Below are 24,585 nucleotides of genomic sequence, written 5' to 3' on the forward strand. Positions count from 1 at the left end.
TTATTCATTCATTCATTTCTTTCTTTTTTTAAGAACAGAATAACCCTGACATTTTTATTTCTAAATAAAAGATGAATTTGATTGTATTTGTGTTTGATGGAGGTTGAAGGAGAAACAGTTTTGTTCGGTTGTATCTACACAGACATCAGCAGCTGAACTTAATCCATTTTATTGATCAGATTCAATTCTGCAGTAAAACTCAGTGTGAACTGTAAATGATCTTTATTAATATTTGATTTGTAATGACAAAGTTCCACAATCATAATGTGTAAAAAAACAGACTGTAGGATTAAAATTAAAAACAAACCCCAGGTATTAAAATAAACTGTACAGCACTTTAAAAGGAAATATGTATTTCTAAAATTCACCAAAAAAGTAAAATATTTCTTTTTATTCTCACCATTTAATAGATGATTAAATGTGTGAGGTGAAAATTCATTCAGTGTTAAATACAGGAGAGACGATCAGTGGCGCTGAATTTTTACCTCCTTCATTTAAACAAGGACTGAAGAAAGGATAGAGTTTCTCAGTGAAAAACTGAGCAGTGAAAGAGTAGATATGAGAGCTGGACTTCACATCATAAAAGGAGACCAGACCCTCCTCATAATCCACAAACACCCCCACCTTCTCCACCTTCTCTCGCAGTGTGAGGCGAACATCAGCACGAGCCCAGTACTGATTCTCATTCCTCAGTTCCACAGTCCAGAATCCACTCTGAGGTTTCCATGGAATCCACTCCTTCCTGTTAATGTTCTCTCTCACGACTCCTAATACCCATGCAGTTTTCCCTCTGACCTGCACCTCATAATAAAATCTCCCTGAGGAGAAACTCTCCTTTCCCACAACACAGGAATAAGAAGTAAACCTCTGTGGTGTATCAGGGAGATCCTGTTCTGTGTCTCCACACGTCACTTGTTTTTCATCAGCAGACAGGATGAGATTGGGATGAGCTGTATCAGGATCCAGAGTCACATCCACTGAGAGAAACACACAGTGTGTGATATGAGTATGCAGGTAAAAAAGATTAAATCATCATCCAGTGGATCATATTCATTAGGATTTATAAGGGGATTTGTAGAAGATTAAATAATGAAACATTTTTAAATGATCTCTTGTAAAAAGAGAAAACTTGTACAGTTTATGGTAGGAGTCTGTCAAAGATGAGAAATATAAAATGTTTTCCTTCTGAAACTTTACTTTAGTGATTTATTTGTGTTTGTAATTTTTGTTCTTCAGGAAAAACAGAGAAAGAGTCACAGAACATGAGATGATTATAAATCTCTTAGACTTTTTTGTCCAGCACAACAACAACATTCACCTCTGAGAGACAAAGAGTTTTATACTCATCACTTTTCCACATACATGGTGGAACAAATCATTCTTTCAGAATAATACATTACTTCCACACAATGTTTTACTAACATTTATAATCGTTCATCTTTCAAGTGAAGCTGAATTCAATCAGATCATAAAGCTGCACAGTGAAGAGTAAAGAACAGTGATTTACTCAAAAGTTTACTCATAAGACACATTTCTTTATTAATCTGATTCAAATCCATGATTGCCTTCTCACTGTTCTGTTGCTATAGTGATGTAGGCGCGCGCTCCCGAGAGGGGGAAGCATTTAATGACAGGAGATGCAAAACGGTAACAACGCATTCCAGGCTCGATTGCCTTTGCCTAGCCCTGAGTAACCCGGATGTTAAACTTGAGGTTTTTCTGTGTTGAATTTTGCAGCCTGAATTTGATTGGTTGAATTTGAGCTCTGAAATTAGCAACCTGAATACAGATTTCTGAATATCTGAAAACTGAATTATTCAGTCAGAATAAATATATTTGAATATAGATACTTGATTTTTTTTTTGAAAACCTGAATTTTTAAAATATGAATCTCTGAACACTGAAAAAAGAGATAACTTGAATTTCAAGGATATTAATTCAAAATAAATACAGATGTGATTTCCAACCGTATATATTTCAATATTATGAATGTAATGGTCTTTAATTTTCACTATTTACAATTCTATTTATCTACTATTCTATCTACTATTTACTACACACACACACACACACACACACACACACATATATACATATATATATATATATATATATATATATATATATATATATATATATATATATATATTCAAATCTTTATGTCACTTTCTTACTCCCATACACAGACACACATAACTTCTCAGCAGATATTTTCAAACTCACACCAAAATAAAAGTAGCTAGTGTAACGTTTACTTCCGATCAGCGCTTAGCAACAACACCTAATAATTTATAATAATTTTTAAATTACCAAATAAACAATCATCCACTGTCTGTAAAGAAATATAACCGGATTTTTATCAGTCTCCTCTCGAGTTTGTGTAAAAAAAAACGGAGTTATTTATTTGTTTCTTGTTCCTCTGTTTTTAATGTAAATGACTGATATGAAGTTTGAGGAGTTTCATCTCGACAGAGTAAACTGTAGAGTTTTATGAAGTTGTTATATTATCTGCCCGCTAGATGGCAGTGAAAGATCACACACTCTACACTTACACACTCCTATCAGAAAACCCCTGATGACACTGAGAAACACTGCTACTCGTTTATCAGCACTGATGTCGTTAGCCTCGACAAAATGCTCAGACCATTCGACCATTGCTCCCTCGCTTCGTCCAATGCCTCGACATGCCCGATGATAGAAGCCATTGTGTAATCTTGATTGACAGCTTGATAACAGCAGCGGGAACTTTGCACTCGTCACCAATTTGTGTTATGTTTGCGTTAGTATGCTAATGATTATTATCTGGATATTGTGTCCTTTTTATCACACTGATTTATGTCTATTCTCCGTTTCAGGAACACAAACACGACACCAGGATGGCTGCCACAACACAGTGTTTTCTTTCTTTTATTCTTGGCAACTCAAAAACGTCTCAGATTGGAGCGCCCTCTAGTGGTGAACAGGTAAGGGTGAATTACCCCAAAGACATCACAATAAGCAGGTAAAAACAAAAATAATGACAGCATAAGAAGGATTAAAACCCCACACACACCTCTAGTTGAGAGTGATTATGAACTGAAGTGGAAATGTCAGAGGCAGATTTCCCACTCCATGCTGTCAGTGCTGCTCTTTCTACCTCTTAGTGATGTAACTGAATACGAGTACATTCAGACAGGACAGATAATGTGTTATAAACTGATATAAATAAGCTTACTGATTCTTTTAGAAAGATTTCAGGAGGTTTTTACTTGCAAGCAATGCGCCTCGAGCCAAGTTCATTAACATGATACTGATTTTGGGTTGTGGAACAATAAATCTTTCTATATTGATCGATCTGGATAATTATTACAATATAGAATTTCATAACACTGTCACACTTTTTACAGAATATCCTTCTAAATAATGCTGACTGAATAAAGCAAGTGTTCATTACTGTTTACAATATTTAAATATTTATTACCAGAACATAATATACATCTACACAGTCTACAAAATATTATACAGATCTACATGGAAGAACTCTTATTTCTCCACTGTACTTAGTGGCATCATATCTTTAGCCCTGAAACAGGTTACAGGTTTCCACCTTCCATGTGGTAAATTAAGGGACAACCCCAGCCCCTAATTTCAAACTTCAAACTTGGTGCTGCCTTTAAACCATTTTCCTGCTTCTGGGGATTTATTATTATTAATATTTATTATTATTTCAACAACATTTATAATCATAGAAGAATGATGATTTGACATTGTATGGATGGTTGAATAGAAAAAGGATCAGCTGACTCTGTTTTATCTTTAAGTAAAAAAAAAAAACTTTAATAGATCATACTTATGAATTACAATATATAGGACAAACTGATATGTTTTTTTCTTTAGACTTTTTAAACTGTAAATGGACATATTTATAGAATGTAAACTATCATATTTATTAATTATAAAATAAATCTAATAATTTTGACCTCTAAAATCTCTGAGAATGAATGGAATACTATCAGCATGATTAGGTTAAGGGCTAGTTATATAGGCTAATATAGTTAGCATGATGGTATCTGACTTTTTAGAAAACGTGGCTACTAATTAACACAATACAATAGTTAGCCTGATGTTAGCTAGCTGGATAGTGCTGCTGTTAGCCTAAGGGCCTAATTATGATACAGCTATTTTTTTTAGTAAATCATACTGGACCATATCCTGTCTCACATATAGACCTACTTCCACACTCTCTTGTGTTCCACAGGTGAACTTAAATTGAAACACCATTTTTAAAGAACCGCATGACTAAGTCTCCAAAACCAGGGCAACAGTGACATTGACGTGACATTGATCTCACACATCATGTACCCATCAGTCTCTGCCCCATAACACTGATTTTGAGCTTCTCCGCTACTTCTCTGCATGGGATATGGCCCTGAACTGTATTCTGGGCTTAACTGCTCTTCGTAATGCTTCAGATATCTGAACCGGAAGTGTGGTGGTCTTTCTCTGGAACAATGTCATCAAGAGTAGATGACCCACCTTCATCTTCACTTTAGCTCTCAGGCCTCTCTCTACTCAAAGTGATTCCCTCAAGTGCAGTTCAGTGTGCAGCCTGATTGGCTGTTGTACCAGCTTTGCACCAACCCTACATGCATCCGTTAGCTCTTTCAACAAGACGGGGAAAAAAGAAATGAAAGTCTAGCAAATTTGAATCCCTCAGCTTATCATCGTTATCGAGGAAAACTTTATCGCGATACTAATCAATATTGTTTTATTGCTCAGCACTAGTTTTTCATCAGTTTGCTCCACGACCTGAACACTGCCTTACTGATCTCCAAAATCAAACCATATTTCTACCATGTTCCTGTACAAACTGGCCTGAAATTCAAAGAAGTACATTCTTATAGACCAGAGGTATTCAAACTTTTTTGAGAACTCGCACGTGCCCCCCTCAACAGAACCCACATACCCCCACCTCATAATATAATGTCTTATAATACAGCAGAACAATGGAAGGTGATAACTGCAGTGAACATTAAGTAAAAAAAAAACTTAAATATATCATTTATGAACTAAAATATATAGGACAGACTGATATTGTTATTTATTTAGACTTTTAAAACTGTAAATAGACGTCTTTATAGAATGTACATCATATTAATTATAAAATAAATCTACCTAATAATTGTGATCTTCAGTCTAATATCTCTGAGAATGGATGGAATATTATCGGGCGACTGTAAATGCGCAGGAGCACAAATATTCAGAAGAGGAGATGGTGTGACCGCAGTGCAGAAGAGCAAGCAAACAGAGTTTAAAATCTCTCTCCAGTTATAATCACCATCAACATTATTTGTGAAGTGTTACATTTTACAATTCATTGTAGGCATATTTATAATGTATATTAAAAAATTATTTAACATACAAGATTCTGCACTATTTCTAGGTCCCTATTTAAATGTAAGCGAATGTGTGACATTGACCATGTTAACTGCTTTGTACAAACGGTCAGATTTTCCTCATGCCTAATCTCTTTATGTCAGATGACACTCCAATGGATCTGATCTAAAATGGATCATAAGGTTTTGCAAAAATTTGTGGAATCCATGCCAGCTCGAGTGCACACTGTCATTAAAGCAAAAGGGAGACATACCAAATACTAAGAAAATCTAAAATTCATTTAAATATTTCAAAGATTCTACTTTTCATTCAAGTTGTTGCCAGAAATATACTGTAATTTGTACTGAAAATTGCAATTGCTGTATTACATTAGAAAAGAATGCAAAATAGAAGGATTTTCACTACTGGGCTGAGACTTATGGACCCACTGTGTGTATATCTATCTATCTATCTATCTATCTATCTATCTGTCTATACACACACACAATGAATATAAAAAGCCTACAATCCCCTGTTAAAATTGCAGGTTTTTGTGATGATTTCTGTGCACAACCCGCTTCAGGTCACCCCACAGATTTTTAGTTGGATTCAGGTCTGGGCTCTGGCTAGGCCATTCAAAAACACTGATCTTCTTTTGGTTAAGCCATTCCTGTGTTGAGTTGGATGTATGCTTTGGGTCATTGTTGTGCTGAAAGGTGAAACCCCTTTTCATGTTCAGCTTAATAGCAGACACCTGCATGTTTTGCACTAAAATCAACTGGTATTTGTTGATTCATGATTCCCTCCATGATTTCTTCAACCCCAGTTCTGGCTGAAAAAAAGTAGCCCTAAAGCATGATGCTGCCTCCACCATGCTGCACCGTGGGTATGGTGCTCTTTTGATGATGTGCTTTTTTTTTTTTTTTTTTTTTTTTTTTTTTGCACCAAACATACCTTTTGGCATTATGGAATTATTACTTTTATTACCAATTACCTTTTGGAATTTGTCTCATCTCATTCTAAACACAGCCACATCCCCAATTACAGTATAAAAGGGTGTGCACACTTATGCAACCAGGTTATTGTAATTTTTACATTTTTCCATAAAATGTTTCTGATTGTTTTTCATGTGTATTTGTTGTAATTTCATATTGAGGGTGGAAAAAGTTCTGACATGATTTATCTTGGTTTCATTTTTTTTTTTTTACATACGTATATGTACTGTATATATAAATTTCAGCATTTTCTCAGCTTGAAAGTGCTGTTTTTGACTCTCAAAAAAAAAACAAAAAAAAAAACAACCTTCATTTACTGTGACAGATTTACTGTGACAGCACCGTATCAAGGCATATTTCAAGCAGAGACTCAAAACACCTGCACACCTATCAATCATTCTGGATTCACATGTTGATTGGCTCATCTCAACAAGACTACTATTTTGGCGTATTTATGCATTTGTGCTGTTAAAAGGCGACGCTCCTATGCAAAATGTGTAAAGGTTGGCATTTATTTTTTGGCATTTTTTTTGGCCCATCCATTTGGAGGCTTGTAGGCTCTTGTAGCTAGGTGTTACGCTGTGGTCTTGTTAACATTATTCACAAAACCCAGTTATTGTTCGCTGGAACTGTCGCTTGAAGAAGCCACAGTGATTGACAATGCTCAGTAACCTATACTTTTTCAACCTATACAGTAATACACCTATACTTTTCTTTGGAGTGTGCAGCTGTGTAGCAAGCTAGTTCAATAAAGAGATTACTTTCTGTGAAACAGAGACCACACTGTTCCTTTCCCCCGAGACTCATACACTGTAATCAGAGGATATAATAACATGAAATTTCAGTTTCAGAGTGGAGATCGGACTCATCCCAGAGCTGAAGAACAGAACTGCATTTGGTTGAGGAATGCATGGTGCAATGCTAAAAGCCATTTTACCTAAACATTTAATAAAAACACCTGCATGCATGGTGCAATGTTAAAAGCCATTCAATAAAAAACTAAACAAAATGATGGCTGTGTGCTGTACATCTGAATATCTGAAAACTGAATTATTCAATCTGAATTTGTGAACACTGAAAAAAAAAATTTGAATATAGAAACTTGATTTTTTTAAATCTGAATTTTAAAAGATGACTCTCTGAACACTGAAAAAAGATTTTCAAGGATGTTACAGTTTTTCCCAGTCACCGAAACCTGAAACTCATGCACCAAATCCCTAAACCAAGTCTGCTAAATTGCAAGCACAATTCCTGCTTTACACTCAGTTTCCAATTCTATATCACACTTTTTGCAAAACACTACACACATTTATCTACATTAGACACAACATTCAAAACTAAAATCTCTTTAGTCCCTTTGGAAAGCAACGCCAATCACAATGCCAAACTCTATACAGTACACCAACCGGCAACACCCACTCCTCACAGGTGTAAACAAGAGTTGCTGAATTGTAAACTTAGAAATCAGAGCTTTAGCACTATAAAAGGCCACAGATGAGCTCTCCTGTTTTGGAGGAAAATGGAAGTCAATGGTGAAGCAAGAGTTAGAGATGAAGAAGTGAGAGTAAGAGGAGGATGAGGAAGGACAGTTGTCTCAGATGAGATCAGGGCCACATTGGTAACCATTTGCTGAACCATGGATTGAGTATGAGGGAGGCTGGGCAGAGAGTTCAGCCCAACCTCAGCCGCTACATGGTTGCATCTATCATCCATACATTCAGAAATGAGAACTGGTAAGTTACAGACAATAAGGTAAGTTCCACTGGTAGTTACTGGTTACTGGTAAGTTAATCTACACTATGCTGAAACATAAATGTGTGTCATCAGCATAACAGTGGAAGCTAATACCATGTTCATGAATAATTTTACAGAGAGGTAGCATATATATACATATATAAAAGCAGTGGGCCTAAAACAGAACCTTGCAGAACTCCAAACTTTACCTTAGTATGCCTAGAGAAGTCACCATTTACATCTACAAGCTGATAACGAACAAATAAGACCTGAACCAGGAGAGGGCCGTTCCCTGAACTCCAACAGAAATAAAAATAAAAATGCTAATAAAAAAGGGCAAGTCCCATGAAAAAAAAAAAATCTTAGAAAATGTAAAGTTTTAAATTCGCTGTGTGTGAGCTCTTCGCAGCAAAGCTGTTTCCCCATTTACTCACTATGGCTATAAAAGAGAAGAGAGAAAAGCATGAAAATGTTTATATACTAGCTAATAGACTAAACTGATTACCTCTTATCCAGTGTTATAAGTCTACTTACTACCTGTGTTTTTACAATCTGTCATTTCCTCTGAATTTTAAGGATGGTAACTAATGTTTTTGGGGTTTTTTCCCTGTGTTGGATACTTTTATTTTGACATGGGTTAGAAATTACTGCCTTTGCATTTCTTTGTCTGAATTAGTTCCTGAGGTTAGACATTCTCTGACTCTCGCTCTTTCTCTCTCTCTCTCTCTCTCTCTCTCTCACACACACACACACAGAATATAGTAAATACAGTAGACAATGTAAGTTAACTGTACTGAAGATAAAAAGGTCAAATTGTTTTTACCTGCAAACAACTTCTTCTTTATCAACTCTGTGAAACATGAAGCAATATTTTATATTAATTTAACCAAGTACAATTAGATTCAACAAAAATAACAATAAAATAAATAGACCAAAAGTACAAACCATTAAAAAAAAAAATCAATATTTAAAACACCAGAAACAGGTTTATCGCCATCAGTAGAAATGTAAAGAAATAAGAGAAATATAAATCTAATAATCTTTTCCTCTTACTAAATATACACAGTTCCCTCCATAATGTTTGAGGCAAAGGTGTGTGTGTGTGTGTTTTTTATTTGCCTCTGTACTCCACAGTTTTAAATTTGTACTCATACAATTCACATGTGGTTAAAGTGCACATCCTCAGATTTTAATAAAGTGTATTTTTATACATTTTAGTTTGACCATATAGAAATTACAGCACTTTTTCTACATACACCCTCATTTCAAGGCACCATAATATTTGGGTCGCAGGACTTCACAGGTGTTAGTGATTATTCAGGTGTGTTTAATTGCTTCATCAGTGCAGGTATAAGAGATCTCAGCATCTAATTCCAGGCATTTGGTCACCTTTAGAGTCTTCTTTTGCTGTTTGTCAGAATGAGGACCAGAATTGTGCCAGTGAAAGTCAAGGACACATTATAAGGCTGAGAGACAAGAATAAAACTTTAGGCTTAAAAAAAATTCAGCTGTTTGGAACATTATTAAGAAGAAAGAGAGAACGGGTGAGCTTAGTAACCATAAAGGGTCTGGTAGGCGAAGGAAAACCTCCACAGCTGATGACAGAAGAATTCTCACCATAATGAAGGCAGGTGTGGATTTGTCAGTGAATACTGCCTGCAGAAGACTTCATGAACAGAAATACAGAGGCTACACTGCAAACCACTAGTTCTCCACAAAAACAGGATGGCCAGGATAGTTTACTAAAAAGTACTTAAAGAAGCCTACAGAGTTCTGGAAAAAAGGTGTTGTGGACAGATAAGACCAAGATTAACTTGTATTAGAGCAATGGCAAGAACAGACTGTGGAGGTAAAAAGGGAGTGCCCATGATCTCAGGGATCTCAGAGGATCTCAGGTAGGTCAGTGGTTAAGATGTTGAGCTACTCAACAGAAGGTCACGAGTTCAAATTCCAGTACTGCCAAGCTGCCAATGCTGGGCCCTTTATGCTCAAATGCTCTGTTGTATAAATGTAAGTTGCTCTGGATAAAGGTGTCTGATAAGTGCTGTAAATGTAAATCCAAAGCATACCACCTCATCTGTAAAACATGGGCCTGTATGGCTGCCTCAGGTACTGGCTCACTCATCTTCACTGATAATGTAACTGCTGATGGCAGAAGCACAATGAATTCTGAGTGCTGTAATTTCTACATGGTAAAACTCAAGGGTATAAAAACACCCATGATCAAAATCTGAGTATGTGCACATTAACCACATGTAAATAGTTTGAGAACAAATTTAAAATTATGCAGTACAGAGGAAGTAATTGCAGGTAGGAACTAAAGCTGTGAGGGAGGAATGAAAAAATATAGTTCCACGTGCACCATATTAGTCCGAGGAATCGTTTGAGCCAGTTGTTTGAATTTACCACATCATATCTAATTGGAATAAAGGAGAAAATCTCAGCTGACATGTCGCTTGTCTCACTGTCACTGAAATTGCAACTACTTGTCACATTTGTACATAGAATATGAATGGCCTTCTGTCCCTTTAGTGCTCGCTAGTGTGAACGTATCTTTACAGTTGACCGAGGCAGATCTAGCAAGACAGAAATTTCACAAACTGACCTGGGGCAAAGGCGGCATCCTGTGACAGCAACACGTTTAAAGTCACTCAGCTCTTTAGTATGACCCAGTGTTTCTACTGCCAGTGTTTGTCTATTGAGATTGAACAGCTATGTGCTTGATTTTATGCACGTGTTAGTAATGAGTGTGGCCGAAACACCTGAACTCAGTAATTAGGAAGGGTGTCCACATACTTTTGGCCATGTACTGTACATTATCAGTAATTTCTAAATGTGTATTTACTGTGTGTTCCTTTCAGACCACACACACACACACACACAGACAAAGACATGTTGCATGTCTTTTCATGTCTAGACCTTGTACAGTGCTTCATTATCTTACATTTTAACAGGGTGATTAATTTATGTTAAGTTTCCTCCCATTAATTAATCAGTATGATTTTGAAGCAAAAAAGTTCATTCTCACCTGCGTATCTCTTCTCCTTCTGAAGCCCTGAGACTAAAACAGATAAAATTGTTTTGAGTATTTTGTGTAAATTCTCTGTAAATAAAAGTATAAGCAGATTAAGCAGTGTAATATAGTGATAAGGTAAATGTACAACACAAATCAGATTGCAGTTATGAAATGTAATTGTCTTCTGATGTTATAGATTTGTTAAATGATTAAGCACACTTCACAAAGTGGAACATGATGTTACAGGTCAGTTATGAGTCGTAAGGAAAACAAGTAATTTGATGTATTGTGACTGATGTGTTTTCTACTCTTCTTACAGAACCCTCTATGGAGTGAAATCAGTTCTGCTGACTTTGATTTCACTCCATAAGCCTCCTTCCTGTTTACTTCCTCTTGTCCAAATCTGGATACATGACCTGAGCTGCCCATAATTTGGTAGCGTTCATTTAAATAAACATGAGAAGGAGCTGTAATTTCTGCCCTTAAATAATTTTCAACAAAAGCAATATAATGTATTGTGACTGATGTGTGTAGGAATACAAATTTAAGAGTGACCTACATGTGTATAGCATGAGCTGAATGATTATGTTGAGCAGAGTTTCTAGTAGGAGGTTCCTGCCAGTTCCTGTTCTCTTTATTTTGAGTCGAACAAGCATGTTAACTGAGGCTATCCCCTTTTGTCTGTGATGGCTCTTGGTGCCCCTGCGCCATTCTTTGAATCAGTGGCCATTGGTCATGATCAGCAATACCTGAGGTGTGGACTTTTATTTATCTCTATGATAATGAAGTGTCTGAGTGGTAAAGTTATGCTGATTGGAGCAGTGTGTGTTGCCATGGTAACACACAGACTGACTGACAGATTGTAGTAAGTGCAGCAACGTTTTCACTATTGCTAGAATTGTAATTTGATGTAGCAAACACAGACAAGCGGAGTGATACAAACAGTGAAATGTCCCAGTGCTGTTAAACAACATATCAGCTCGCCTGGAACACCGCTTGTCCAATCAAATTAGTGGACTGAAACTAATGTATGTACTTATGTAACTGCTAATGTAGTACTATTCATTCACCCCTGCTTAGTTCCTGCACAGTTACCTATTAAATATGAAACAGTATTGCACAGTGATATCTTGAAATACTGAGCAACACTTCAAGTAGATTTCTAGTTTTATGTAATTTTATGTACAAATTATGTCATAAAATGTTAGCTAAGAAAGAACATACAACAGGCCGTGCTGTTATGCGAAATTAATAAGAGTGTGTTATTCCACTTATAGCACAGCAATGTGCTAACAATTGAAATATTTGATTTATTAATGAAGGAAAGGTCGCAACATTATAGTCATTCTTTCATCAGTCTCTCTCTCTCTCTCTCTCACACACACACACACAAAGCACAGTCTATCATTTTATGGAGAAAATGGAGGAAATCCATTTTGGACTGTTCTATTGTTTTGTGTTTAGCCTTCAGATATTTGAATTTTGTTTTCTGGATTTCTCTGTCTGGAGCTCTTTAATAAATCTGCAGTACTACAGCTACAATCCACTCAGCCACAGCACCACTGGGCAGCAACAGTGTGATTGCTGTGCTGAGAAACATCAGAGCTGCACACTGTGGCACTGGCACGGCTATGTGGAGGATTAACAGCAGTACAGCATGCAGTGCTGACAGACAGAACAACATGCTCTCTACTCACAGTTCTTCCAGCTCCTGATTGCTGCTGAATGGAGGCTCTAGTACACTAGTGCACTAGTATATTAGCTCATGGAAAAAACAGTGAGCTTAGAAGAAGCCTGTTTTTTTAATTTCCTGTAGCCTCTGCTGATTGGAGATAAAGTGGTTTGATTTGATTATGAGTTTGTGTATATATTTTTATGATTATTACACCTAACATAATATAAGCACAAACTATTTATGACAAAGTCTATTTGTCATAAACATTTTTTTTGTTTTACACAAATCACCATCTATTCATCAGATTGGCCTAAAATGCTTACATTTGCTGAGCCATAAATATTAATATGCTGATATGCATAATTTTCCAGACTTAAGCCAAAAGCTGGAACTAAAGACAATGTTAATGTTATTTCGACAGTTTGGAAAGATGTGTTAAAGTTAAACAACGTTGATGTCATGACTAATTAATTAATTAATTATCCTCCGTGTGAATTCACTGTAATAACATTCTGATGTGTAGGTGAGACTCGGTACTTTCCCAAATCTTTCATTAATGAAATATTATTACACTTTTCTGAAAAAGTCTTGTGGTAATGGAAGTGAATAAATGAAAAGACAGAGGTAAGAGTTTGAGACAGGACTGAATTAAATCATCCTCTTCACAGAGAACACGGCAAACTGGACTCCTGTGTACTACTGACTAAAGCCAGGTTCTTTACCGTGGTCCTGGAGAACCCCCTGTCCTACACATATTAATGTTTTCTGTGCTCTAACACACCTGATCCAGATAATCAACTCATTTAGAGCCCTTACTGAGTTAAAGTGAGCGTGTTAGAGCAGGAAAAACACTAAAATGTGCAGGACAGAAGATTCTCCAGGACCAGAGTTGGGAATCTGTGGAGTAAAGCAATGGTATAAAGTGCAGTATAATTTAAGCTAGAGATGTTATGAAGGGAAATTATTTAAATATTACCTTTCTTGTAACAGATAACCGCAGTTACTATCAATCCGACAGCAATAACACATGCTGAAACTGAAATGCCGACAACCCACTTCCAAACACCAAAGACTTTACCTAAAATGAAACCAAGTTTACAGAGTTACAGATAATTTTTTAAGAAACTGTGCAAGAATTATTGATAACTGCAAAACACACTCTTATAGACAGAACTGTAGCAAAATCACTAATAGATATAATAAAAAATAATGCATAAGCTCTAATGCAAAAATAGTGTGTGTTCATCATGCTCATGTTTCATCTTTAATCACCTCATCTGTAATGATTACAGCAGAATGTTAAAGTCTATATCTAAGAGTTTTTCATCATTGACACTTACTATTAATGATGACCTCTGCCTCCATCATGTGATGTTTTTGTTGAAGTCTGCAGTAAAATCTGTTGGAGTCGCTATAATCATAAACAGTGACGTGGCGTTTCACAATGAAGCCCTCGGTGTCTCTGTGTATCTGTGTAGCTTCAGCAGGCAGAGTGGCTCCTTCTCTGTCCATCCACAGAACCTCAGGTTCAGGATTCCAGCCTCTGGACTCACACACTAGATTAATCCCTCCTGAGTTATCATAACTCTCCATCGTGATCACTGGGTGGCTTCCCAGAACTATAGTCATTAAACAAAAAATACTGTTTTAAATATAGTGAAATCATATAAAGATTTTAACCTCAAAATAAAAAAAAAGTCATGTAACCTTCCCAATTGAGGTTATTATTTCCTTTTCATTGTCAGTTTAAATGAGCATCTATTACCATTTTAATACACATCAGTATGTTAGTAACAGTAACCATAATTAATTTTACATCATAAATCTACTTACAGTTGGCGTCATAAGTTTATACAGCCTTGCAGAATCTGCAAAATGTTAATAATAATAATAATAAAAAGAGGGATCATACAAATTGCATTTTGTTTTTATTTAGTACTGCCCTAAATAAGCTTTTTCACAAAGCAGATGTTTACATATAGTCCACAAGACACAATAATAACTGAATTTACACAAATAAACCAGTTCAAAAGTTTACATAAGCTTGATTCTTAATTCTGTGTGTGTTACCTGGATGATTAACGACTGTTTTTATGTTTTGTGATAGTTGTTCATGAGGCCCTTGTTTGTCCTGAGCAGTTAAACTGCCCACTCTTCTTCAGAAAAATCCTCCAGGTCCTGCACGTTATTTGGTTTTCCAGCATCTTCTGCGTATTTGACCTCTTTCCAACAGTGGCTATAAGATGTTGGGATCCATCTTTTCACATTAAGGACAACTGAGAGACTCATACACAGCTATTACAAAAGGTGCAAACATTTATTTATTCTCAAGAATGCAACACGATACGATAAGAGCCAGGGGGATGTAAACTTTTGTAGGATCTGAAGTGAACAGGCAAGGAAAGCAAAGAAGCCATAAAGCTAGGAATCCTGCTCCCAGACTTTGCAGACCCAAGTTAATTACCACTTGTTTACTGATTGCTGGATTTCAACTGCCCTGTGAACAATCAGCAACTGATAGGACATCCCTGACCAGAGGACGAACCCTCTTAGCCAAGAGGCACCTCTGTCAAACTTATTGATCTAGGCCGCTGGCCAAGACCAGATGGCTCACCCAACACGATGCTAAAACTGATAACTACAGAAAGGGGGGGGGGACTCACCCAAGGACCCTCATGGAATGAGACCTTTGTTCTCCCCAGGAACACAAAGTTCACCACCCTTCACACATTCCACAGAACCCAGCTTTAACAGACTGCATAAGGCTACTTCACATCTCCTATAAGGATGTTGTGACTTTTAAGATGATGCACCATAGTTTGGAAACTTGTTGCCTCTTTTAATGTCATTCCGTATGTGTGTCATACTTATAGCCACCAGGTCATTATAATGCTTTTTAATCGTTTAACAGGGACCATAGTGTTCGTGTGTGTATCAATAACAGCAGGTATGTCATGTTTGGTATGTGTGTGATCACTATTGAATTTCCTAAGGGTTGGTATAATGTAAAGTTGAGTAAGATGTATTACATGCATGTTACCAAATTCCTTAACAAAGTTCTAACTTAACCTTATGCAAAGTTTGCAAAGCACATAACTCAGAGACCAGAATGTTAATTAGTGTCAGAGGAGGAGAATACAGTTTACACCCTGCCCCAAGATCCTGCTGATCGGAGCAAACACTTTGGGGTCAGCCCAACTGGAAAGGGTTAAAACCCCCTGACACAAAGGAAACTCTGAGTCTCATCCTATCCATCCTTGAGAGAGTCCAACACATCTTTGGAGCCTCATCCACAACATCTTCCAAGAGTCTCATCCTATCCATCCTTGAGAGAGTCCAACACATCTTTGGAGCCTCATCCACAACATCTTCCAAGAGTCTCATCCTATCCATCCTTGAGAGAGTCCAACACATCTTTGGAGCCTCATCCACAACATCTTCCAAGAGTCTCATCCTATCCATCCTTGAGAGAGTCCAACACATCTTTGGAGCCTCATCCACAACATCTTCCAAGAGTCTCATCCAAAACACCTGTGCAAGAGTCCATCAACATCTTCAGAGAGTCCACTTCAACTAACAGCTCAAGAGAGTCTCCATCCACATCTGAAGGAAGTCTCATCAACCAAGAGCTTTAGAAGTTCATCACGAGGAGATCACGCTTGCTCTGAGACTCCGCATCCAGACTGGTTCTTGAAAAGCCTCCAACTCTCGCCTTCGCACCGCTGTGAACCATTCTTCAAAGTTTTGCAACCCGCCTACGAGACTCCGCTGGGTTCGCGCCTCACTCTGTTTATCTTCCTCATTGGTCTTTCGAGACGCTACATAAGGCCAACCAGACCGCCGACAAATCAACATTGCCGGAAACTCCTTCCAAACAACAACGCAACGAGGGAATCCCTGGCAACACAAACGCAAGTATAGTACCTCCAGATTCTCGCTGAACTGGTGCATTTAATACAAGTTTAAAGCCCTTCTAAACGAAGCGAATGTTAAAATAACTGATAAGTTGATGGTTCGGTCAGATCATGGTCTGAGAAACTGCTAGTAACTTGGAATTTCATTCACTCTCTTTTCAAAGCCATTTTCACCCCTGTTTATGTGTATGTGTGTGTGTGTGTGTGTTAGATTAGTTTCTGTGTTTTAGAATAGTAATAAAGTCTCGTCTGATTTTATAAAGGCCAGTGTCTTGTGTCTCTGTGCTTCAAATTTATTGCCTTAAACTGCCGATCTTGTTACTGTGCTCTTAATATAGTGTTTCACTATATTTAGGATATTATTGCCGGTGGCCACGGAGGTAATATCCCATACACAATTAATAAATACACTCATTTCAACTTATCGCTGGACGAATAGTTGATCAGCTATTAAAATATTAAGTTTACAAATTTCCCCTTTTGAGCTGATCTGCTATTCTCCTACATATTTTGGTGGAGAATACAACAGCTTAACCTAAACAGCTAATTTCCTTACATATTGGTGGAGAATACATCAGCTTAATCTAAATGAGCAAAATTTCCCTGCACTTTTGAACAGGATGATCGGTGTAAATTGTAATTATTTTGTCTTCTGGGAAACATGTAAATATATTATTTAGCTTCTCAAGAGCAGTACTAAAAGAAAAAAAAACATCTTTAAACAAAATAATAACAATTTACACCGATCATCCTGTTCAAAATTTTACACCCCCCCCGGCTCTCAATGTAGTGTGTTGCCTTCTTGATCATCAGTGAATGTTCAACTCATGAACTCATGAACAACTATCACAAAACAAAAACAGTCATTGATCATCCAGGTAACAACACACAATATTAAGAATCAAGCGTATGTAAACTTTTGAACTGGTTCATTTGTGCAAATTCAGTTATTATTGTATCTTGTGGACTATATATAAACATCTGTTATGGGAAATAGCTTATTTATTTAGGGAAGTACTAAATAAAAAACAAAATGCAGTTTTTAGGATCCCTCTGATTTTTTTTTAATTATTAACATTTTGCAGATTCTGCAAGGCATATGTAAACTTATGGCTCCAACTGTATATTGTAATGTGTAACAGTAACTAACTTGTGTTAGGTAACTGCATCTTCAGGCAAACAAACAAATGACTTCCCTAATCCTTCCTGCTGGCTTGTAGGTTGTTAAGATCCTGGTTTGGGCACATCAGGAGACAATAAATAAATCAAAGAAAGAAATACTCTTACCATCTACACCCTCTCACATCATCCACATAACTATCTATTTCCCCGTCACTCATCAGGAAAAATAAACAGTGTTCAAACTGGGAATGATGTTGTGGTGCACATTAAGCTCCTCTGTCATATGTTAGTAAAGTTAATACATAACCGTCCCCACAGAAACTGATACCGTGCTGCAGCAGCAATTCTGAAACATGCAGGTGTCGTAAAGATAATACTGTCTCAAATTGGGTAAAGTAAACATGAATTATTATTTTAAAACTACTGAATAATTATTCAGACTACAGATAACTCAAAATCGTTTATACAAAATGAATTTATAGTTCAGAAATACTATTAGCTTATAAACTATTACAGAACGTTTTATTCTGCAAATATGTTTACATTATTTTCAATGATAAGAAGGCTAGGTGACAAAACACTTGGAAAATACAGACAAAGTGGGACAAATGCTTCACATGCATGAAACCACAGCTGCTGAATCTTTGTATAATTGCAGCTGTGTGAAGAATAAGAAAAAATGGGCATGTTTTCTGTGTCCAAAATGAAACGGGAAAATGCTGAACTCAATATTATTGGGAGACAATAAAATGGACAAGCACAGGGAAACTGATGAAGATAACTGTAGCAGATTATTTACTGCCTTTGTTCCACAGCTGCATATGAAAACATGGCAGTGAAGCACAAACTAACGAAATCATACACTGCATGAATATCTACTGTTCACTGCAGTGGATGTTATTTAAAAAAATAAATAATTGAAGCATAAATTGAATCTCATGTTAATCATATTTTTTTCTTTTTACTTATTGATTAGCCAAGCCACGCTGTACATGCACACCGCCACCTAGTGAGTGTATGTCTGAGTGACTCCTGTACTGGAGATCATTTAATTCACAGGTTCCCAACCCTGGTCCTGAAATACTTCATGTTTTAGTGTTTCTCCTTCTCCCAACACACCTGATTCAACTAATCAGCTAATTAACAGCTCTTCCTGAGTTAAAGCAGGTGTGTTAGAGCAGGAAAACACTAACCCTGTGTAGGGAAGGGGGTTCTCCAAGAGCAGGGATAGAAACCTGTGATTTAGTCAGTCAGTGAGTGAACTCCCATTCTAAAACCCTCTCAAATAAATAAATAAATAAATAAACACAGTGAAAAATACAGATTTTGAGACAGATTTTGGATGTGCATTATTTATGTACAAACCATTGATGTTAAGAGAAAAGAAAGTTTATTGTAGCATAACATTCACTGTGTAAAGCTTCAGTGCAGAAATGGATCTTACCCTTAACAGTGATGTGAACAGTGATGTCATCATACCAGGACTTGTCTTCAATGAGACACTTATATTCTCCTTCATCAGAGACTCGGAGAGCTGAGAGTTTGAGTGAAGCGTTGCCTTTCTGTAGCTCCTCTTTAAACAGTGATGTTCTTCCTTTGTAGGGCTGAGCCTGCTTTTCATTTTTCTCTTTCTGATCTTTATAGAGATGCACTAATGAAGCCACTTCCTCTAGTCTCATCCACTCCACTGTCATGTCCACAGCGCTCGTGCTGGGTTTGATAAAACATGGCAGAACCAGATCTTCACCAGCTACAGCATCAAGAGGACCTTCTGGACCAAAAACCTTTAATCGCTCTGTTTTTTTTTTTTTTTTTTTTTTTTTTAAAGGAAACAAATAGTGTATATCAATATCAAGACAGAGCTTATTTTATTTTACTTTGAATTATATACCTTATTTTCAGATTTTTTTTTTTATTTAGTTTGTTGCCTTAACTAATAACACCAATGGTAAACACAATAAGAAAAAGGCTTTCAGAACAAATTTATATATTTAAAGTTAAAAAAAAAAAACATGGAAGGTCCCATATATTACTAATTTACTTAATTTATGTCCATCAAAACATGTTTCCTAAACCATTTGGCCAAATGGATTTTGATGTATAGATGTACAATAAAGCTTTTTTTTAAACAAATCTTAAATATATTTTGACCTCTCATGATATTCTTGCATTGTGTAGCTCTACTGCTGCTGTTTGCTCTGTCTGAGGGAGCATAACAGACAGTTTAACACTCCTCAAAATACTAAATTCAAATTTAATTGCAATTTTAAGGACATTTTACAAGCCTAGTAATGCAAGTAGCAATAAGTTATAGTCGTATTTAGTCAATATATTTTTATTTCTTATTTTACTTGTACAAATATCCTGGAAAAATCTGTAAAACGTGATAAAAAAATGATGGTTTAAGCCATGACCTCAGTGTATTATGTGGAAAACTCATATGGTAAACTGTGTCTGGAGTGCTTTTTTGTTTACATGAGCCTCTTGTCTGTCATTTCATAAACACTCCCCAATGCCCCATTTACTCCTCCCCATCTCAGTCTGTTCAAAAAGAAAAATGTGTCTGAAATCCCTAAGTGCCCAGAACAGCCAGATAATTCAACTGTGACCAAAAACTTAAGGATAAAAAAATACAGTAAAACCAGATTAAACACTGGCAGCGCTTTACCAAGATGGAGTAGTTTACTACTGGAGAATGGGATAAAGCTTTATTTTCTCCTGAACATGACGTCACGTCTTACTGAGTGTTCTTAATATTTGTTAATTATTTGTATTTCAAGTGTCAAAGCAAAGCATATGAATGTTTGTGCAAATGTTTTTTTTCCATCTTAAATACATTTTTAAACAATTTTAAAAAAATTCTGTATGGCACATTTTTGGCTAGTTAGATAACTGCATAAATGAGCAGGTGTACAGGTGTTCCTAATAAAGTGGAGGGTGAGTGGATATACTGTATATGGTTAGTACACTATTGATTAACATCACCAGAAGAGTCCGCCTCCTAATTACAGCTCTATCATCTGTATTAGATCAGGCAATAACTCTTTAGTATTTACATCTTTTTAGTTATAGAGTTTGTATTAGTTAATAAGTTTGTTTTGCACTATTTGCACTAGGCTGCACACGATGCACTTTATGTGGCTAGGACAACTTAGTCTAGTCCTCAGCTCTGTGTTCGTATCTCTATGTTGTGTGAAGTGACGATGTTTTATGTAGCACCAAGGTTCTGGAGAAACGTTGTCTCATTTCACTGTGTACTGCGTCAGCTATATATAGTTGAAATGACAATAAAAGCCTCTTGACTTGACTTGAAGTAAATTCGGTGGGGAAGTGTGTATTTTAAGTTGCATTGTGCATACTGAGACTGATTTTAAGTTAGCTCTCTGCAGTTAGACTAGCTAGCTGTGCTAGTAACAATTACCAGTAATGGTGCATTCACTCTTCTTTAACACGTAACGTTAGCCTAACTGTGTTGTGGATACGGACATACTGTAGTTTAATCAGTGTACTTCCGGACCATTACTTCTCTTCTTGAAAAAAAAATAAAATAAAAATGAAGAAGTGATGGCCAGTTTCACAGAAGACGCTTGGAGAGGGTTTCTCTCTGCCAGTCTACAGCCACCTTCATTTTTTACTCCTCTTCCCTCCACCGCACTAAATTTCCGGTATTCAGGTATCATGTATTCAGGTCTAGGTTTAAAACATTCAGGGCTTCCACACACCAGGTTTCACTTACAGCAAGTCACAGAGCACTGTTTTCAATTAACAGCCTTTACACTCCACCAAACACACAGAACCTCTCTCATAGCCTTCACTATAACACACACACACACACACACACAATAGGTGTTTTCATACCTGATTGAGATTCCATAAAGCCGTAGAGGATCAGGAGAGTCACAAATAAAAACATCCCTGAAAGACAGTTTAATATTATTGCTTCACAAGATAAATAACATTATACTAATTACACCTGGTGCACAATTTATCTCATATCGTTTCTATTAAAAACTTAGAGCACCTACTCATTTTTAATGTTTATATTTTCTCAGTAAGAATAGGCGGAAAATAAAGACACTTCATCTCACAGCTCACATTTTCAGTTGTTTGTATCTCACTTTCGTTTTCGTTCGTTTGTGAGCCACGCCCTTTTTTCTAACGGGGCATGCTGGGAAGTGAGGTCTTCCAGGCGACTAACTTAGCTGCAAATATTCAACCTAAAACACTCACCCGGTTATTAAAAGGAAAATCCACCCTGAAGGATTTACATATTACTCTTTATAATTATCTTCAGTGGCGTTCAAGATTAATTTTGTAATGATATTGCATGTTGACTCTTTTAATTTAAACTTCTTTAATGTAAATGTTGGTGATTTTAACTTTGGTTTACCCACAATGCCATTCGATGTCAGTGAGATTTTTGCTTCATGTCTTCCTAAAGAGAGTGATGCAGCAGAGCTTTAGTCCTTCAGTCTGTCCAGCTTTCTCATCTCCTCATCTGTACATAAATCTCAAACAGAGCTCCTCTTAATCCCCATTTACACCAGACTGCTGTAACACTGTGTTCAGTGCACACTCATGTTAATCAAAGTGCCCTTTACGCCAGACACTGACAGAGTACAGAGCAGATATTTAAATTAGGATATTTTTTGGCATGGAAGTGATTTCTATGTAGAAAAACTACAAATTAAAATATTCATGCTATATTCATGCTGTGTTTTGCAGAGTATGCCCATAATCTAAACAGCACATGGGTGATATTTCAGTCTACAGACTACTGTAACAGTGAGTGCTCTGGCATCAGGAAAAACTTTTAAACTGCCACAGAGCATAGAAGTGAAAATCTCATTCCATTAATGAACTTTATGTAATCATATAGAGTAGTATTGCATGTCTATAGTATTTAAAAACATTTGCACATTATGTTTACTAAACCAGTGCAAGAAAAGCACAGGAATGAATGCTTCATGCCCTGATGCATGTGGACCACAACGCTTTCGGTGTAAAAAGGGCTTCACACTGATGATACTATTACGTGAAATGCATCTCCTTTATTCATCAGTGCATAGATGACATTTCTAAGATATTAATTATACTAAATGACGTGGAATGGCAATAATTGCTGTAGTAATAGTTTTGGTCCAGTTTGAGGAAAACTGTTCATGCAGATAATTTTTTTTCAAAAACATGAAAAACCTATAAAACAGTGCATTAGTAAAGTAGTTACTAAAATAAATGGAAATCACAAGGCTTTTTAACAGTATTTGGCTTGTTGTCAAGACACAGTGTCAATGAATTAAGGGCAGTGAAGCCTGGGATATGAAGAGAGAGAGAGAGAGAGACTTTCCATCTTAAATACTTCCTGGAGAATTAAATTCAAGAAACACTACTACAAAATTTTCAAGACATTTTCAAGCCAAACTGTACAGTTAAGTCTTTATATGAAGACTAAGCAGGTGAATTTCTCTTAGCCATGTTAGCCACAACCATAACACTGCTGCAGGAAAAGCTGTGAGGTTTATCACTGTGTGGTGCTGTGTGCATTTTGTTTGTGAATGTCAGACAAAAAACAAAATTCTAAACCTTTGCATGAATCTGACATAGTTTAGCTCTTTAACTAATGCAGTAAATCTGGCAGACCAGATTGGCACTCATGAGCAATAGCGATGTCTTAGTCATTGTTTCCAAACACAGTGTTTAGTTGCTGAGTCACTCTAATGAAGGTGGTACGATGACTCAGCTCCTTCAGCTTAGCAGCTCCTACATAGGTGCAGGTGGAGCGAACTCCACCCAGTCCGTCCTTCACAGTGACCTCCACTGGCCCTTTATAGGGCACCTCCACTGTCTTCCCCTCAGACGCCCTGCATCCACACGAGAGAGAGAGAGAGAGAGAGAGAGAGAGAGGGAGAGAGAGAGACTTGTCTTACCCTCAACAAGGCTCAACACACTCCCTGACAGGTAAATAGTGTACTAATTATTGCAAACTGTGCTGTTTTATAACCACTTTTTGAAAATCACAGGTATCACACTGGGCATCACAGTAGGTTTACCACCTAATATATTAGTGTATGGTATTATTGGCTTGTGCAACAACAGTGAAAAAGAAAAAAGTGAAAGAGAGAGTGAAAAAGAGTTGCTGCGGGCGCCACAGCAAAAAAGGCTGCCCACCGCTCCGGGTGTGTGTTCACGGTGTGTGTGTGTGTGTTCACTACTGTGTGTGCACTTGGATGGGTTAAATGCAGAGCACAAATTCCAAGTATGGGTCACCATACTTGGCCACAAGTCACTTCACTTTCACTCACTTTTCACTCACTATATGAGTGTGAAATGCACATATGTTCAGTGTGGTAGTGAGCTACCTGGATAACATATGCTAGCAATTTAAGAGACAGACCAGAGTTGTGTGAGTTTCGTTTTCTAAACTATCTAATAAAAACAGCTGCTCTCTCTGAAAATCATTTACAGGGACTGATGTCCAAGACAACAGGAATTATCGAATTATAGAATATATCTTTACTGCATGCTGCCTGATATCCTGTCTGATAACATTACACACGTTAAAACACGGTGTAATGACTTTACATTCTGATTTTTCTCTCCTGTACTCAGTATGCTGCCAGTCTTTCTCTCACCTGTACTCTGCTACTCCTCCTGCGTGCTTCTTCATGGCCGTATCAGAGCTCATGCCGTAGAACAGTTTGTACTTTTTGCCGTTTTTCTCAATGGTCTCACCCCCGCTCTCAGAGTGACCTGCCAACATTCCACCCAGCATCA

The 24,585-nt window shown here is 36.9% G+C and overlaps 1 protein-coding gene across 4 annotated transcripts; it reads right to left on the reverse strand.

The window, feature by feature from the left end:
• LOC117597109 (butyrophilin subfamily 1 member A1-like) lies at nucleotides 1-22,698 on the reverse strand. 4 transcript variants are annotated; one of them, XM_053233149.1, is made up of 8 exons: nucleotides 22,206-22,698; nucleotides 21,670-21,726; nucleotides 19,256-19,521; nucleotides 14,116-14,394; nucleotides 13,752-13,853; nucleotides 11,113-11,145; nucleotides 8,908-8,934; nucleotides 1-977 (listed from the first exon to the last, which is right to left on the reverse strand). In XM_053233149.1, the coding sequence occupies exons 1-8, from the start codon at nucleotides 22,211-22,213 to the stop codon at nucleotides 436-438; spliced, it is 1,314 nt and encodes a 437-aa protein (XP_053089124.1). In that variant the 5' UTR covers nucleotides 22,214-22,698; the 3' UTR covers nucleotides 1-435. The 4 variants fall into 4 exon arrangements, with proteins under 4 accessions (XP_053089124.1, XP_053089125.1, XP_053089123.1 ...); XM_053233150.1 differs by lacking the exon at nucleotides 22,206-22,698 and adding an exon at nucleotides 21,837-22,185 and having other exon boundaries at nucleotides 6-977; XM_053233148.1 differs by having other exon boundaries at nucleotides 10-977; nucleotides 19,256-19,606.
• Between the last annotated feature and the right edge of the window lie 1,887 nt (nucleotides 22,699-24,585).

This window comes from Pangasianodon hypophthalmus, chromosome 4 (genome assembly GCF_027358585.1).
Source record: "Pangasianodon hypophthalmus isolate fPanHyp1 chromosome 4, fPanHyp1.pri, whole genome shotgun sequence".
Taxonomy (NCBI): domain Eukaryota; kingdom Metazoa; phylum Chordata; class Actinopteri; order Siluriformes; family Pangasiidae; genus Pangasianodon; species Pangasianodon hypophthalmus.